At 39.6% G+C, this 16,107-nt stretch overlaps 1 protein-coding gene across 2 annotated transcripts in view; it reads right to left on the bottom strand.

Annotated features, from left to right (window-relative positions):
- The window catches only part of IRGM (immunity related GTPase M), a 54,196-nt gene that overhangs the window by 20,670 nt on the left and 17,419 nt on the right, over nt 1–16,107 (bottom strand). The window contains exons 1-3 of one of the 2 annotated variants that reach the window (XM_063705716.1): nt 6,416–6,538; nt 1,912–2,046; nt 392–453 (exon numbers count right to left, since the gene is read on the bottom strand). In XM_063705716.1, coding sequence (XP_063561786.1) covers nt 392–453; nt 1,912–2,046; nt 6,416–6,426 — 208 coding nt within the window. In that variant the 5' untranslated portion in view covers nt 6,427–6,538. Of the gene's footprint in view, nt 1–391; nt 454–1,911; nt 2,047–6,415; nt 6,539–16,107 lie in introns of those variants that run through there. The other variant, XR_008679481.2, reaches the window with a different exon arrangement.

Genomic DNA, 16,107 nt, shown 5'->3' with positions numbered 1-16,107 from the left:
TAGCAAGCACACATCTTATATAGGGAAGAAAGTGGGAGACTAGAGCCTGCTGATCCCTCAACTAGTCTTAGGTCTTGCCTGCTGCTCACGTTATGAGCAGCTCTTCATTCTGAGGGTAATTCTTGAGTTTAAGACACACCTTAGTCTTACAATATACTGCTTCAACACAAGCTATCTTTTTATCTGGTACTCAGCTGAAGAAGCCACCCTAAGAAGTAAGTGTACCCTTGAATTTTACCTTGGGCTCTTTCTCTGGAATCTCCTGCCTTGGCCTACCCCATCACAATGAGCTGTGACCCACACTATGTTTTATAAAAAGTGATCTTAGCTGTTGCTTCTATCCTTAGTGTTCATTGTGTATTTTCACTGTAAAAAGTTTCTAAATACTTACATATTTCTGGGCCTTGTGGAATTCTCTGGAGTACTCTTGAGGTATTTCTCACGGCAGGCCAGCTGCAAGAGAGTGGGTAGGGAATGTGAGCCTTGTGGAAGTTATACCCCCAGTGCCTAGCCAGCACAGTGCCTGGCCAGACTAAGTACTTGGCAAGCATTACTTTTTAAATGGATGAATGAATACATTGCTTTCATTCAAAGAGGTTAATGATGACATATTCTTAACACATGAATAATTCTTTAGTGCTTAAATTACCGATAAATGCAAAGAGAATCTGAAAACAAAGATTTTTCTAATTTTTCTGATGGACACTGGTGTTTCAATGCACATTTATGTAACACAGACCTCATCTACATTTCTTACTTCTGATGGAAGCAAGTAAGCCAGTTTAACAAAAACACTGGCACGCAATTAAATTTTCGGATAACCTGCACATCCTTGGAAGCTTCATTTACCTTTCCCTTTTTACTCATTACCTTTTCTTATGCATCTAACACTGACATCCATCTCAGCTACCATCAGCATTTTGGATTTTTCTTACTGATATGAACATTTTTATGCAGTTGTTTTTAGAATTTCAAGAGTCGAGAGTGACCTAAGTAATTACTAGGTGTTTTAACCCCTAGTTTGTATTTTTGCATAATTCAAAGATTCCAAGTCATTGAATTTTGCTAGTATTTTTTCATTTGCTTCATTAAATCAATTATGCCTCTTGTAAAAAGTAAACTTTGTTTTCCTTAGAGCCCTGGAAACCAACAGGTATACCCACATTGCAGCCACTTATTTCTTTCTTACTGAAAGAATCCTAAGAGACAATAATAATTATTCTCATAACAAATTTTAAATAATAATAATATAACAACAATAATTATACATTTATCTTTTCCAATAATAATAATTACACAATAATAATAATTATATAGACCTTATAACAGTAATAAATATACATATTTGGATGCACAAATAAGATGTATTCAGAATTGGGAATACCCTTCAGTTTTACTACAATTCTACAAATTACCTATATCTAAATGGATAAAGATAAATTCTAAATAAATTTCATAGTGATGAGCTCAAAAAGTAAACCCTTTCTATGTTTTTATTTTAAGTGGAAAGTAATATGGCAAAAAAAGGTGGGAAGATGAGGAGAGAGGAGGAGGAGCTGGAAGAGAAGAAGAGAGGAAGAAAGAGGTAGAGGAAGGAAGAGAGAAGAAGGGTAGTCATTTATTCCTGAAGACAATAATGGTGGTAAAAATTCATAGCAATGGCAACAAACACGTGGAGCCCTGTCCTAAGTATGTCACATCTATTGATTTGCATATCTTTCACCACAATCTCATGAGGTAGAGAGTATTATTACTCCCATTTTACAGATCAGGAAGCTGAGTCAGGAAGTTGGGATCACTATTTGTACTCTCTAGCCTCACAAAGTTAGGAAGCATTAACAAACAAACAAAAAAGTTTACTATTTCCAAACTTTAAACTTACTAAAATCAGTGAAGATTTTTTTTTCTCACCTGAGCTGGGCCTTGCTATTTCTAGGGCTTGCAGAGCTGATCTGTATTTCTTTGTCTTGCTTTTCTCTCAGGATCCTTTCAGCAAGCAAGAGGTACGTGGCTGTGGTTTGGGTACACTTGTTGGTTTCTAGAGCTCTGAGGAAAACAAGGCTTGCTTTGTACAAGAAGCAAAATTGATTTAAACATGCAAACAAAAAAGTATAAGCAAATGAAATTCAATGACCTGAAATCTTTAAGTTATGCAAAAATGCAAACTAGGAAACTAAAACACCTAGTGGTTATTTAGGTCACCCATGAAATTCCGAATAATAAAAAATAAAAATGAGGTAATTATTCAGAGGGCTTCATAAGGTTGCAGAGTGAAGTCACTGCCCTATAGGGTTAGCAAGCGTGGTACCCAACCTATCCTCAGGTGTCACTGTCTTAAAACCTATGTGATCCTGGGCAGGCTACTTACCCTCTCTGTGTTTTGATTTCTTCATCTTTAAAAGGGGAATAATAATAACACCTACTACATTAGGGTTCTCTAGAGGGACAGAACTAATAGATGTATATATAATGGGGAGTTCATTAAGGAGTATTGACTCACATAATCACAAGGTGAGGTGCCCCAGTAGGCCGTCTGCAAGCTAAGGAGCAAGGAAGCCAGTCTGAATACCAAAGCTGAAGAACTTGAAGTCTGATATTCGATGGCAGGAAGCATTCAGCATGGGGGAAAGATGTAGGCCGGAAGACTAAACCAGTCTAGTCTTCCCACGTTCTTCTGCCTGCTTTAGTACTGGCCTCACTGGCAGCCGATTAGAATGTGCTCACCCAGATTGAGGGTGGGTCTGCCTTTCCCAGTCCACTGACTCAAATGTTAATCTCCTTTGACAACACCGTCACAGACACACCCAGGAACAATACTCTGCATCCTTCACTCCAATCAAGTTGGCAATATTAACCATCACAAGTCCTCCCCTTGTCAACTTGAACCCATATACATCTCCTGAAACCATACATAATCTTCAAACAAAGACAATAATAAGGTCATAATTACACCTAACATAATGCAACTATTCTTCGTACAACTGGAAATGCACCAATCCCCAACCCAAATGCTATTACATAAAATTAACAACGCTTAAATGCTAATATACAGTCAATAAATCTTATATGATGAAGAAAAAAGGAAATAAAATATTTTCTTAGTACAAGTGTATAAATGCACAAACATGTTCTTAACAAAATAAGGAGGAAATACCCATGACAATTCTCGTCCTCATTTCTGCAACTGGTCACATGGTCGTAGCTGGCATCGATGACTGCCTTATTCTACTACCCATTCTGTATTCCGTTTGACTTCAGCAAGCACCTCAGCAGGTCGTGGTTTTTTACCTGGTGGAGTGACCCAAACCTTCATTCCTGAGGGGTCTGGAACCCATTTGTAGTTCTGCCCGAATAGGGCTGTTGCAGTTTCCCAATGACCCTCATCACAGGGCATGGTAAAACTAAGAGATGCCCTAACTCCTGTATTCCACACATACTCTTCCTTAGCTTCACTGTGGTGTAGTAGACTGATTTCATCTTGATAGTCTGGGAAAATCACCCCAACCAACACTGTAACTCCCTTCTTAGCCTGTTGACTTAGGTAGGAAAAGTGTCCAGGTGGCAATCTTAACTTCCAGTTAAATTGAATCATTATTGTTTCCCCTGTTGGCAGCATTCCTCCCTCTGGAACTGAGACCTCTAGGCCAGCAGAATATAATGTCATGGGAACAGGAAACAAAAATTTTGCTAGTGTGTCATTAGAGGTGATGGAGAGTGGTGCCACTTCCACTTCCACCCCTTGATTTCTGGACCTGTGAATCCTGGCTATGGGAGAAACAGTACCATATATTGGATGCTGATTCAGAGCATACACAGCCCTCTGGATAACTTTGCCCCAGCCCTGCAAAGTATTGTCACATAGTTGGTGTTGTAAGTGTGACTTCAAAAGGGCATTCCACCTGCTTCAGGATGATGGGGAACATGGTAAGACCAGTGAATTCCATGAGTATGAGCACAGTGCCACACTTCTTTAGCCGTAAAGTGAGTGCCGTGGTCAGAGGCAATGCTGTGTGGAATACCATGATGGTGGATGGTGGATAAGGCATTCTGTGAGTCCATGAATGGAAGTCTTGGCAGAAGCATTGTGCACAGGATAGGGAAACCCATATCCAGAGTAAGCGTCTATTCCAGTGAGGACAAATTGCTGTCCTTTCCATGATGGAAGAGGCCCAATATAATGAACCTGCCACCAACTAGCTGGCTGATCACCCCAAGGAATGGTGCCATATCAAGGGCTCCGTGTTGGTCTCTGCTGCTGGCAAATTGGGCACTCAGCAGTGGCCGTAGCCAGGTCAGCCTCGGTGAGTGGAAGTCTATGTTGCTGAGCTCATGTGTAACTTCCATCCCTGCCACCATGGCCACTTTGTTCATGGGCCCATTGGGCAATTACAGGGGTGGCTGGGGATAGAGGCTGAGTGGTGTCCACAGAATGAGTCATCCTATCCACTTGATTATTAAAATCCTCCTCTGCTGAGGTGGCCCGTTGGTGAACATTCACATGGGATACAAATGTCAGTTTTTGACCACTCAGAGAGGTCCATCCACATACCTATTTTCCAAATTTCTTTGTCACTAATTTTCCAGTCATATTTCTTGCAAGTCACTAACCATCCAGCCAAACCATTGGCTACAGTATATAATTTCACATCTGGCCATTTTTCCTTCCACGCAAAGTGCACAGCCAGGTGCACTGCTCAAAGTTCTGCCCACTGGGAAGATTTTCCTTCACCACTGTCATTCAGGGATGTCCTAGAAAGAGGTTGTATTGCTGCAGCTGTCCACTTTTGGGTGGTGCCTGCATGTCATGCAGAACCATCTGTGAACCAGGCACTAGTCTTCTCTTTCTCTGTCAACTGATCATAAAGAACTCCCCATGAGACCATCAGTGCAGGCTGGGGGAGAGAAGGCAGGGTTGCAGGAGTGGAGTACATAAGCATTTGAGCCACTTCCTCATGTAACTTACTTGTGCTTTCAAGACCTGCTCAAGCCCAATTACGTATACACCACTTCCATTTGATGATGGAATGCTGCTGTGTATGCCCCACTTTATGGCTACATGGGTCAGAAAGCACCCAGTTCATGATAGACAGTTCAGGTTGCATGGTAACTTGATGACCCATAGTCAAATGTTCAGTTTCCACCAAAACCCAGTGACAGGCCAAGAGCAGTCTCTCAAAAGGAGAGTAGTTATCTGCAAAAGATAGCAGGGCCTTGCTCCACAATCCTAGAGGCCTCCATTGTGATTCACTTATGAGGGCCTGCCAAAGGCTCCCAACAACATTCCTGTCTGCCACTGTGCCTCAAGCACCATTGGATCTGCTGGGTCATATGGCCCAAATGGCAGAAAAGGTTGCACAGCAGCCTGGACCTGTTGCAGAGCCTTCTCCTGTTCTGGACCTCACTCAAAAGTGGCAGCCTTTTGGGTCACTCAATAAATGAGCCAGAATAACACACCCAAATGAGGAATATGTTGTCTTCAAAATCTAAATAGGCCCATTAGGTGTTATGCCTCTTTCCTTGTTGTAGAAGGGGCCAAATGCAGAACTTATCCTTCACCTTAGAAGGAATATCTCGACAGGCCCCAACCACTGGACTCCTAGAAATTTTACTGAGGTAGAAGGTCCCTGAATTTTAGTCAGATTCATTTCCCATCCTCTGGCATACAAATGTCTCACCAACAAATCCAGCATGTTTGCTATTTCTTGCTCACTGGGTCCAATCAGCATAATGTCATCAATGTAACGGACCAGTTTGATATCTTGTGGAAGGGAAAAGTGATCAAGATCTCTCCAAACAAGATATGACACAAAGCTGGAGAGTTGATATACCCCAAAGATACGATATTGCTGGCCTTGCTAGCTGAAGGCAAATTGCTTCTGGTGGGCCTTATGGACAGGAATGGAGAAAAAGGCATTTGCCAAATCAATGGCGCATACCAGGTACCAAGAGATGTGTTAATTTGCTCAAGCAATGAAACCATTTCTGGTACAGTAGCTGCAATCAGAGTCACCACTTGGTTAAGCTTATGATAATCCACTGTCATTCTCCAAGATCCATCTGTCCTCTTCACAGGCCAAATAAGGAGGTTGAACTGGGATGTAGTGGGAATCACCAACCCTGCATCTTTCAAGTTTTTGATGGTGGCACTAATCTCTACAATCCCTCCAGGGATGTGATATTGTTTTTGATTTACTATTTTCCTAGGTAGAGCCAGCTCTAATGGCTTCCATTTGGTCTGTCCCACCATAATAGCCCTCACCCTACCAGTCAGGGAGCCACTGTGGGGGTTCTGCCAGATGCAAAGTATGTCTATGCCAATTATGCATTCCAGCACTGGGGAAATGACCACAGGATGAGTCCAGGGACCCACTGGACCCACTGTAAGTCAGACAAAAGCTAAAACTCCATTAATTACCTGATCTCCATAAGCCTCTACTTTTACTGGAAGGCCACAGTGATGTTTTAGGTCCCTGAAATCAATGTCAGCTCAGAGCCAGTGTCCAGTAGTCCTCAAAATGTCTGATCATTTCCCTTTCCCCAGTGCATAGTTATCCTGGTAAAAGGCCAGAGGTCTCTTTGGGGAAGGATGGGAGAAAGATTAACAGCATAAATTGTTGGTAGTGTAGTGGGGTCATTCCTCAAGGGGACCTGGCCCCCCTTCATTGAAGGGGTTCTAGGTCTGTAAACTGGTTCAAGTCTGGAAATTGATTGAGGGGCTGTGATTCTGTTTATATAATTCAAATTAGTCTTTTGTCCACTCAGCCTGGAAGTTTTCTGCTTATATAAATTAAGTAAGAATGCAGTGGGCTTCCTATCAATTTCACTTTTAGGAACACTGTGATTAATTAGCCAATGCCAGAGCTCTACATGAGTCAGACTATTCTGATTGCTGCTTTGCCTCTGCTGTCCATTACGGTAGCTATGCCCACCTTGCCTTTGATGGTTGAGTGCCACCACTTGGCTCATGCCACCTCGGGATCCAATTATTCCCATTGCATTTAAATTTTGTAGTTGAGTGACTGGGGTTCCCACTGTTAGATCTGGCATACAGAGAAGAGCAATCACAGAGCTCTTCAAGGATGCAGATGCTGCCCTCACGAATCTGTTTTGCAAAGTATTAGTGAAGGGTATGTCTTCTGGACCCTCCCAGCTTGGATGAGTAGGTCTAAAGTGACTAATCCACTCCAGCATCCCAATCTTCCTAAGCCTTTTGATCCCTCCTTGTACATTACACCAAGGGAGATTAGGCATTTCCAGCTCACCCACAGTGGGCGATCTTTTAACCCATATTTCAGCTAACCAAGCAAACCAACAATTAGAACCTTTTTAACTCCCTGAGCTGCAACATTAAATGCATAATCCCTGTGTAGTGGGCCCTAATCAATAAATTCAGCCTGATCAACCTCTATGTTTCTTCCACCATTATCTCACACCTTTAATAGCCATTCCCTTGCCTGTTCTCCAGATTTCTGCTTATATAAATTAGAAAACTCAAGTAGTTCTTTTGGAATGTAGCACACCTCCTTGTGGGTCACACTATGAAACTCACCTCTAGGGGCCTGCTTCTAGTTATAGGTTGGGAGTGGTTCCTGAGGAGAATAAACATTGTCTTGCCTCAGAACTGCCTCAGGGGAGGCCATCACTGTTGCCTCAGGCAGCACAAGCTTTATCTTCTCAGACAAAGGTGGAAAAGCTGATGGCAGCATGGGTCAGGGAGGGGATGTTGCCCCCACTGGGGATGGGGAAGTTGTTTCTTCTGGCAAAAAAAGGCTCATCAGAATTTACAAATTCAGTGTCCCCAGCTTCATCAGGAATGCTGATAGAAATAACTATATTATAGATTCACAAAAACCTTTTTATTCCTGTCAGACTTTCAAATTCTTGACAAGCTGTTTCACAACCCTAGGTAGTTGTAAGCTAAATAGCATTAAATATGCATATTAAAGGAAATAACTCAGGTGAAAATCAAATAGCAAATTTTACATCATAAGGTACAGAGAAAAGAAGTCTGGTGTGCTAGAGGGAGATTAAAAATGAATGTGAAATCAAACATAAAATTACAAAAATCTATCATGGGATTGTAGAAGAAAACCAATCGTATTTAGGTAGGCACTACCTATCTTTTAACTGGATCAATGAGCTCCGGGCAGAGGCCACACTTAATCCTGGGTTTCCAAAAAGGGAGAATTATTATGAGGTTAGACAATGTGATGTTTTTACAGTACACTTTAAACAATTTGTTTGAAACAGACATTTCTAAGTGTCTACACTACACTCTTCTTTAAAAACCCAAGAGTAACCTGTTTCAATAACTATTTTAGTCAGTAAATCAGGTAACATAATACAAAAGCAAGCAGTTTAAAGCTGAGATGAACTTATCTGTTCACACTCTTGGGCTTCCATAAGGAAAAACAGGTTTATCCCCCAAAGGGAGCCTGGGGCCTTCTCTGTTTTCTTTAAGGAACCCCACCCAGGCTGTTATAAACTATTTTAGGTCCCTCATGCAGCAGAGGGTGCAAGAGAAAGGAGAGACAGCAGAAGTAAATGAACAAAACAGAGTTTGATCAGCTGAGAAGAAAAAAACTTTTGCTCAATAAAAAGGACAATGTCCTGGGAAAGGAAACAAAAAACAAATATAAAGGCCTTTTAAATACAAACACACACAGACACAGACACATCTTGGACGTTAGCTTTTAATTAAGCTGACTTTAACCATTGAGCTCCTTTAAACAAAATCTTTTTAAATCTCATTACCATATTTCAGCTAGGGCAGATTGCCGCTATTTCAGAAGTACCAAGTATCAAACCAGAAAGAACTTGATTTAGGAGCCAAAATCCAGGCTGTCATGGTGGAAAAAAGGCAGAATCTTAGCTATCAAACTGTAGCATGGGGTGACAGCCATTGCTTTCAGTTTCACCTGGCTAGCAAAAGGGTTGCCTTGTATGTAAATAAAGCCCCTTAAGTAGTCAAAATCAGAAATCTTTCCTTTTTTGTTTTCCTTTTTCTGGCCGTTTTTCTCCTCCCACCATACCACTTTTTTTTTTGGTGGGAATTTAGCCATTTCAGAGACCTCATTCCTCATAATTTGGAGCTTTCCTTCAGATTCGATCAAGACGGATAGAGTTGGTCAAACCCAATGGGAAACAAATCAAATCAACAAAAACAGAAACAAACAACAATAACAAAAAAAAAACAGTTAAGCAAAACAAATGATCACGTAACTTATATGATTACTGAGTGCTCTAATGGTAAGGAGAAATTAAGACCAGATGGTTGTTAATTTTAACTTCAGCCAAGACAAACCCCAACTTAGTTACCTACCTAGGAATGGGTCTCAGGCTGAAGACTGCTCTCTACCATCCTAGGACCGGGAAAAAAAACTCATATTCCCTATTGGAAGCAAGCTGAAATTCCATAAAGGAGTCACCTGCTGTCCATCATCTTGAAAGCAGGAAGAGCTTGCCTTCCTTGTGCTGAAAGCAAGTAAAACTCCAAAAAAAAAAAAAAAAAAAAAAGGAGTTGTATAGCAAAATAAAATTTAGATCTTGATTAAATTTGGGGAGATTAAGGATTCTCTGGAGGGTGTGCTTCCAGGCCTCAGCAAATTGTCTTACTGGTTTGACCCATAAAGATAGCTCAAGCTGGTACCAAGCACTGATAGGAGCTTTGTCAAAAATCAAGGGCACCTCCACCCAGAATCCCTTTGTAGTTACCAAAATGTAAACCCCCAAAATCTGAGACTGGTCTCAGTTAATTTAGAAAGTTTATTTTGCCGAGGTTAGGGATGTGCGCCTATGTGTTCACTGTAATGGTTCCTATTTTGATTAATAAAGATGTGTTTGAGCCTAGTTATAGTAATTTAAAATTCACGGTCTGAAACTGCAATTACTTTTGCACCAATGTAAGTATACATCTTACTGCAAATTTCCCTTTATTCTCATCTGTACCCCAGATATTAGCATTATTTTTCTTTCCTCCTTGGAGATATAGGCTTGGATCCTCCATGTCCACAGGCTTTGGAGGTCTTTTGGAATCTTTAGTAATTCCTGCTATTTTTTAAATCCCTCTTAAAGAAGTATAATACACAGGTGGAAATTGCAAATATCTTCAGCATATTGAGAGCAACATGAGACAAATTGAGAGCAATAATCAAAGCTGATCCTCTTACAACTGCACGAAAAGTTTCCGAAGAACTCAATGTTGACAGTTCTATGGTTGTTTGGCATTTGAAGCAAATTAGAAAGGTGAAAAAGCTTGATAAGTGGGTGCCTCATGAGCTGAGCAAAAAATAAAAGGAGAAGTTATTAACATACAACCCTCACAGATTAAACCAGGAAGAAATAGAAACCCTGAATAAACCCATAACAAGCAGCAAGATTGAAATGGTAATTTTAAAATTGCCAACAAAAAAGTCCAGGACCAGATGGATTCACAGTTAAATTCTTTCAGACATTCAAAGAAGAATTGGTGCTAGTCCTATTGAAACTATTCCAAAAGATAGGGAAAGAGAGAATCCTCTCTAAATCATTCTATGAAGTTAGTATCACCCTAATACCAAAGCCAGGAAAGGACAATATCAAAAAGGAAAACTACAGATCAATATCCCCGATGAACATAGATACAAAAATCCTCAACAAAATACTAGCTAACTGAATCCAACAGCATATCAAAAAGATAATCTACCATGATCAAATGGGTTTCATACCAGGGACACAGGGATAGTTTAATATATGCAAGTCAATAAATGTGATACACCACATAAACAGAATTAAAAACAAATTCACACGATCATCTCAACAGAGAAAAAACATTTGACAAAATCCAGCATCCCTTTATGAATAAAACCCTTAACAAAATCAGCATAGAAAGGACATACCTTAAGGTAATAAAAGCCATCTATGAGAAACCCACAGCCAACATTATATTGAATGGGGAAAAGTTGAAAGCATTCCCCCTGAGAACTGGAACAAGACAAGAATGCCCACTATCACCACTTCTATTAAACATAGTACTGGAAGTCCTGGCCAGAGCAATCAGAAAAGAGAAGGGAACAAAGGGCATCCAAATCGGTAAAGAGAAAGTCAAACTGTCACTGTTTACTGGTGAATTGTATACCTACAGAACCATAAAGACTTATCCAAAAAGCTCCTAGATCTGATAAATGAATTCAGTAAAGTTTCAGAATTTAATGTAAAATTAATGTACACAAATCAGTAGCACAGCTACACACCAACAGTGACCAAGCTGATAATCAAATCAAGAATGTAACTGCTTTTATAATAGCTGCAAGACAAAAACAACAACAAAACCCACTTAGGAATTTACCTAACCAAGGAGGTGAAATACCTCTACAAGAAAAACTTCAAAACACTGGTGAAAGAAATCATAGGTGACACAAACAAATGGAAACACTTTGCATACTCATGAATGGCTGGAATCAATATTGTGAAAATGACCTTACTGCCAAAAGCAATCTGCAAATTAAATGCAATTCCCATCAAAATACCATCACCATTCTTCACAGAACTAGAAAAAACAATCCTAAAATTTACATGGGACAAAACAAGAGCCTGCACAGCCAAAGCAATACTAAGCAAAAAGAACAAATTTGGAGGCATCACATTACCTGACTTCTAATTATACTATAAGGCTATAGTCATTAAAACAGCATGGCACTGGTATAAAAATAGGCACATAGACCAATGAAATAGAATAGAGAACCCAGAAATAAACCCAAATACTTACAGCAAACTGATCTTCAACAAAGCAAACAAAAACATAAAATAGGGAAATGACACTGTATTCAACAAATGATGCTGGGATAATTGGCAAGTCAGATGTAGAAGAATGAAACTGGATACTTATCTCTCACCTTATATAAAAATCAACTCAAGATGGATCAAAGACTTAAGTCTAAGACCTGAAAACATAAAAATTCTAGAAGATATTAGAAAAACCTTTCTAAACATTGGCTTAGGCAAAGACTTCATGACCAAGAACCCAAAAGCAGATGCAACAAAAGCCAAGATAAATAATTAAACTAAAAAGTTTCTGCACAGCAAAAGAAATAATCAGCAGAGTATACAGACAACCCACAGAGTGGAAGAAAATCTTTGCAAACTATGCATTCAACAGAGGACTAATGTCCAGAATCTACAAGGAACTAAAAGAAATCAGCAAGAAAAAAAAAAACAAATAATCCCATCAATACGTGGGCTAAGGACATGAACAGACAATTCTCAAAAGAAGATATACAAATGGCCAAGAAACATTAAAAAATGCTCAACATCACTAATTATCAGGAAATGCAAATCAAAACCACAATGCAATACTATCTTACTCCTGCAAGGATGACTATAATTTAAAAATTAAAAAAAAAATAGATGTTGGCATGGATGTTGTGAAAACAGAACACTTTTACACTGCTGGTAAGAATGTAAACTAGTACAACCACTACGGAAAACAGTATGGATATTTCTTAAAGAACTAAAAGTAGATCTACCATTTGATCCAATAAACCTACTACTGAATATGTCCCCAGTGGAAAAGGAGTCATTATACAAAAAAGACACTTGCAGATGCATGTTTATAGCAGCAAAATTCACAATCTCAAAAATATAGAACCAGCCCAAATGCCCATCAATCAATGGATGGTGTATATATATACCATGGAATACTACTCAGCCATAAAAAGGAATGAAATAACAGTATTTGCCACAACCTGGACGGAGTTGGAGACCATTATTCTAAGTGAAGTAACTCAGGAATGGAAAACCAAATATCGTATGTTCTCACTTATAAGTGGCAGTGAAACTATGAGGACACAAAGGCATAAAGATGATAAAATGGACTTGGTGACTCAGGGGAAGATGACTACACATTGGGTACAGTGTACACTGCGCGGGTGATGAGTGCACAAAATTTCAGAAATCACCACTAAGGAATTTACCCATGTAACCAAACACCACCTGTTCCCCAAAAACCTACTGAAATTAAAAAAAGAGAGAAAAAGATGTATTATTTCAAAGTGAAATATTAGTGACTCAAATGAGTACATTAAGAGTTTCTGCACTTCACTATGTGTTATGTCAATAAAACAAATAAGCAAAAAAAATCACTTGCAAATAGATCAAAAAGTAAAAATGTTGTCATCAGAAATGAAAATTATTTTAGTGGGTAATCAGAATATGAAAGGTTCAATCTACTTCACATTTTTGAAGACTATTTCAGTGTTCCCCCTAAGATACTCATCTCTTGGAAAACGGTAAATGAATGTGCTAAAGGTTATTCATATTATCAGTTACAGTTATAAAGCAATGGAATTATTTGGGAATAAGAGCTGGTGGGGTTACAATATCTTGTTTTAATATCTGTACATGGGATATTTTCACTATTTTTCCTCCTGCAGAATTTTCACATCTTCAAACTCATACTCTCCTTTTTATTGATTTTTGTCAGAAGTTTCTTTATGTATCATTACCAAAAATATAATGGGTTGTACCATCTTCAAAATTTCAGATCATCTCATCTGTCCATAATGGCATCTGTCACTGCAGTGGTTTCCAAGTCAAGCAGTGGGTGAACTTTCCAGCCTTCTCAAAAAAATGTCCCAAAGGCTGTTTTAATTCCATCTGGAATTAGAGTATGCCAGTGCCATGGAGGAAGCAGTTTTTCTTCTTTCTCTTCTCCCTAAATGTGGTCACTCCCACACCCTCAGGTGAGCTACTTGCCGTTGGCAGGCATCATTCTTTCCTTTGCCATGGCTCATGTCAGTGCAGCCAAAATACCTGCCACAGGAATTCCTAGCCAGGATACTGGAAATGACTTATCAGAATCTGGGCTGCCTTAGATTGGAATCAATGGCTCACAAAACCATGGAAACTCAGAATCACGGAACAATAGAACCTGGAAGCAGACTGTACAGGGAGTTAACAATGTAATTTCTTGAAGTTAAAAAGACATCCTTGGCTGAGCGCAGTGGCAAACGCCTGTAATCCTAGCACTTTGGGAGGCCAAGGTGGGTGGATCACTTGAGGTCAGGAGTTTAAGATCAGCCTGGCCAACATGGTGAAACCCCGTCTCTACCAAAAATACAAAAATTAGCCGGGCATGGTGGTGCGTGCCTGTGGTCCCAGCTACCCAGGAGGCTGAGGCAAGAGAATCGCTGGAACCCAGGAGGCAGAGTCTGCAGTGAGCCAAGATTGTGCCACTGCACTCCAGCCTGGGCAACAGAGTGAGACTCCGTCTCAAAAAAAAAAAAAAAAAGTCATCTTTTCTGATAATGAAGAATATTTTCCTTCTTATACACCCTTAGTTTAGAAATGTGGAGAGGTGTGTTTTCACATAAAGAACAAGCCTGTTAATATTTGTTGGTTGCTGATATTATACAGTCCTGGTGAATTTTCCCTCTTCATTGCTAGTAAGTTTTCCCCAATGAAGTCTATTTTAGCCAGTGTAAGTAGAGCAATAACATCTTTCTTTTGAATAGTGTTTGAATAATGTATATGTATTTTCATCCTTTCTGTTTCAAGATTTCTGTATCCTAATATTTAAAATCTATATCTGCTATAAGCATATAGTTTTTAAAAACTCACTCTACTAATCTTTGCCTTTTACAGAATATTTAGTCTATTAACATTTAATGAAATTTTGATATATTTGAGTTTATATGTAACATCTTCCAAATTATTGTCTATTTCTCCTGCCTGTTTTAGTTCTTTTTCTAATATACTTCTGAATTGGCTGAATATTCTTTAATATTCTATTTTTCCTTTTCCTTTCTCTTAGCTTGTGAGTTATGCATTCCTCCTCCACTAATCCTTTTGTGCTTGTATATGTGTTTGTATTCTGATCTAATATATGTCAATAATGTTAACACTTACTGGTCAGAAGTAAATATTTAAAAAAATGTAACTCCATTTATTCCAATTTATGTTCTAATGTTACTCTACATGGGTATATGGTAGATGGTATGCATCACACATCCTCTCACCAGCAAGAAGAGAGAGACAAACAGAGAGATGGGAGAGATGGGAAATGGTCTGTGAAGTTTTATTTCACCTTCTCCTTATAACTCTGGTCCTAGGGTTTTCATGAAGCATGAGGACACTCCCATAGTCAAGAGCAATAATCAGTCATCCAGCTACATTTTTATCTCCCTGACTCTGTTTCCCTGCCCCATGCTCTTTATGGCCATTGCACAGCACTAACGTGCTGCCTCCAACAAACACCCATTGAAATTGCATTTACAATAGTGGCTTATATTCTTGCCAGGATTGGTCAAAGCCAATGTACAGAATAGGAGTTTGGACAGACTGGGGAGAATCTGTGGGCAAACCCAACCTTGTGATAGGAGAAAAATAGGCTGACAGGACATCATGGCTCATTGTCTGCCATTTGCCATTCTGTAAAGCAGAGCCCACAGCCTACCATTCCAGGGTGTGCCTCAGACATGATAGTGAAGGAAGAAAGCCCAGGACCTGCAGGTGAGAGGATTGAATTGTAAAGAGATTTGAAAGGGTTGACTAGTAATGACGAAGACATACAGATGTTAGGAAGTAACGTTTAATGTGGAAGAGAGGGGCAATGTGAAATCCAGGGCTTTGGGAACAAGAGGAACAAGAGCTGGGGAGATGGAAATCTGCATAGAAGAAAAACTTGGGAAGTAAGGGATTCCTTTTTCTACGATGGGAAAAATTAATTTTAATAAGGAAATGAATCATGAGAAATATAGTAATAGCAAAGCAAATAGTGAAAAAATACATAAACAAAGGTAAAAGATGGAAAAGAAGGTCAAGCGTCTGGCTGGCCAGAGCAGAAGGGACTGGTTTGGCAGGGCTAGAGTGATCAACTAGTTCCTCCCAGGTAAGATTTTGTCCTGTAGCCCTTTTGTTTTCTTGGGACCCTGGATAGATTCCAGCTCTGTGCCTGAAATTTAGGGCTCCAAGAGAAATTGCATAGTAGTATTTGTGCAGGAAGTATAGCCAGGGGCTAAGAAAAACCAGGTCCTGGCTGTTACCTATGGCTTTACCTGTGGCTCAAGATAATGGTGAAGTTACAACCTGAGGATCATGAGGCCTTTGACAGGCTGCTTGGTAAGTGCCTCC

Source organism: Gorilla gorilla, chromosome 4, assembly GCF_029281585.2.
Source record: "Gorilla gorilla gorilla isolate KB3781 chromosome 4, NHGRI_mGorGor1-v2.1_pri, whole genome shotgun sequence".
Lineage (NCBI taxonomy): Eukaryota > Metazoa > Chordata > Mammalia > Primates > Hominidae > Gorilla > Gorilla gorilla.
The sequence above is the reverse complement of the archived record's forward strand: the minus strand, read 5'-3'. Positions and strand labels throughout refer to the sequence as shown.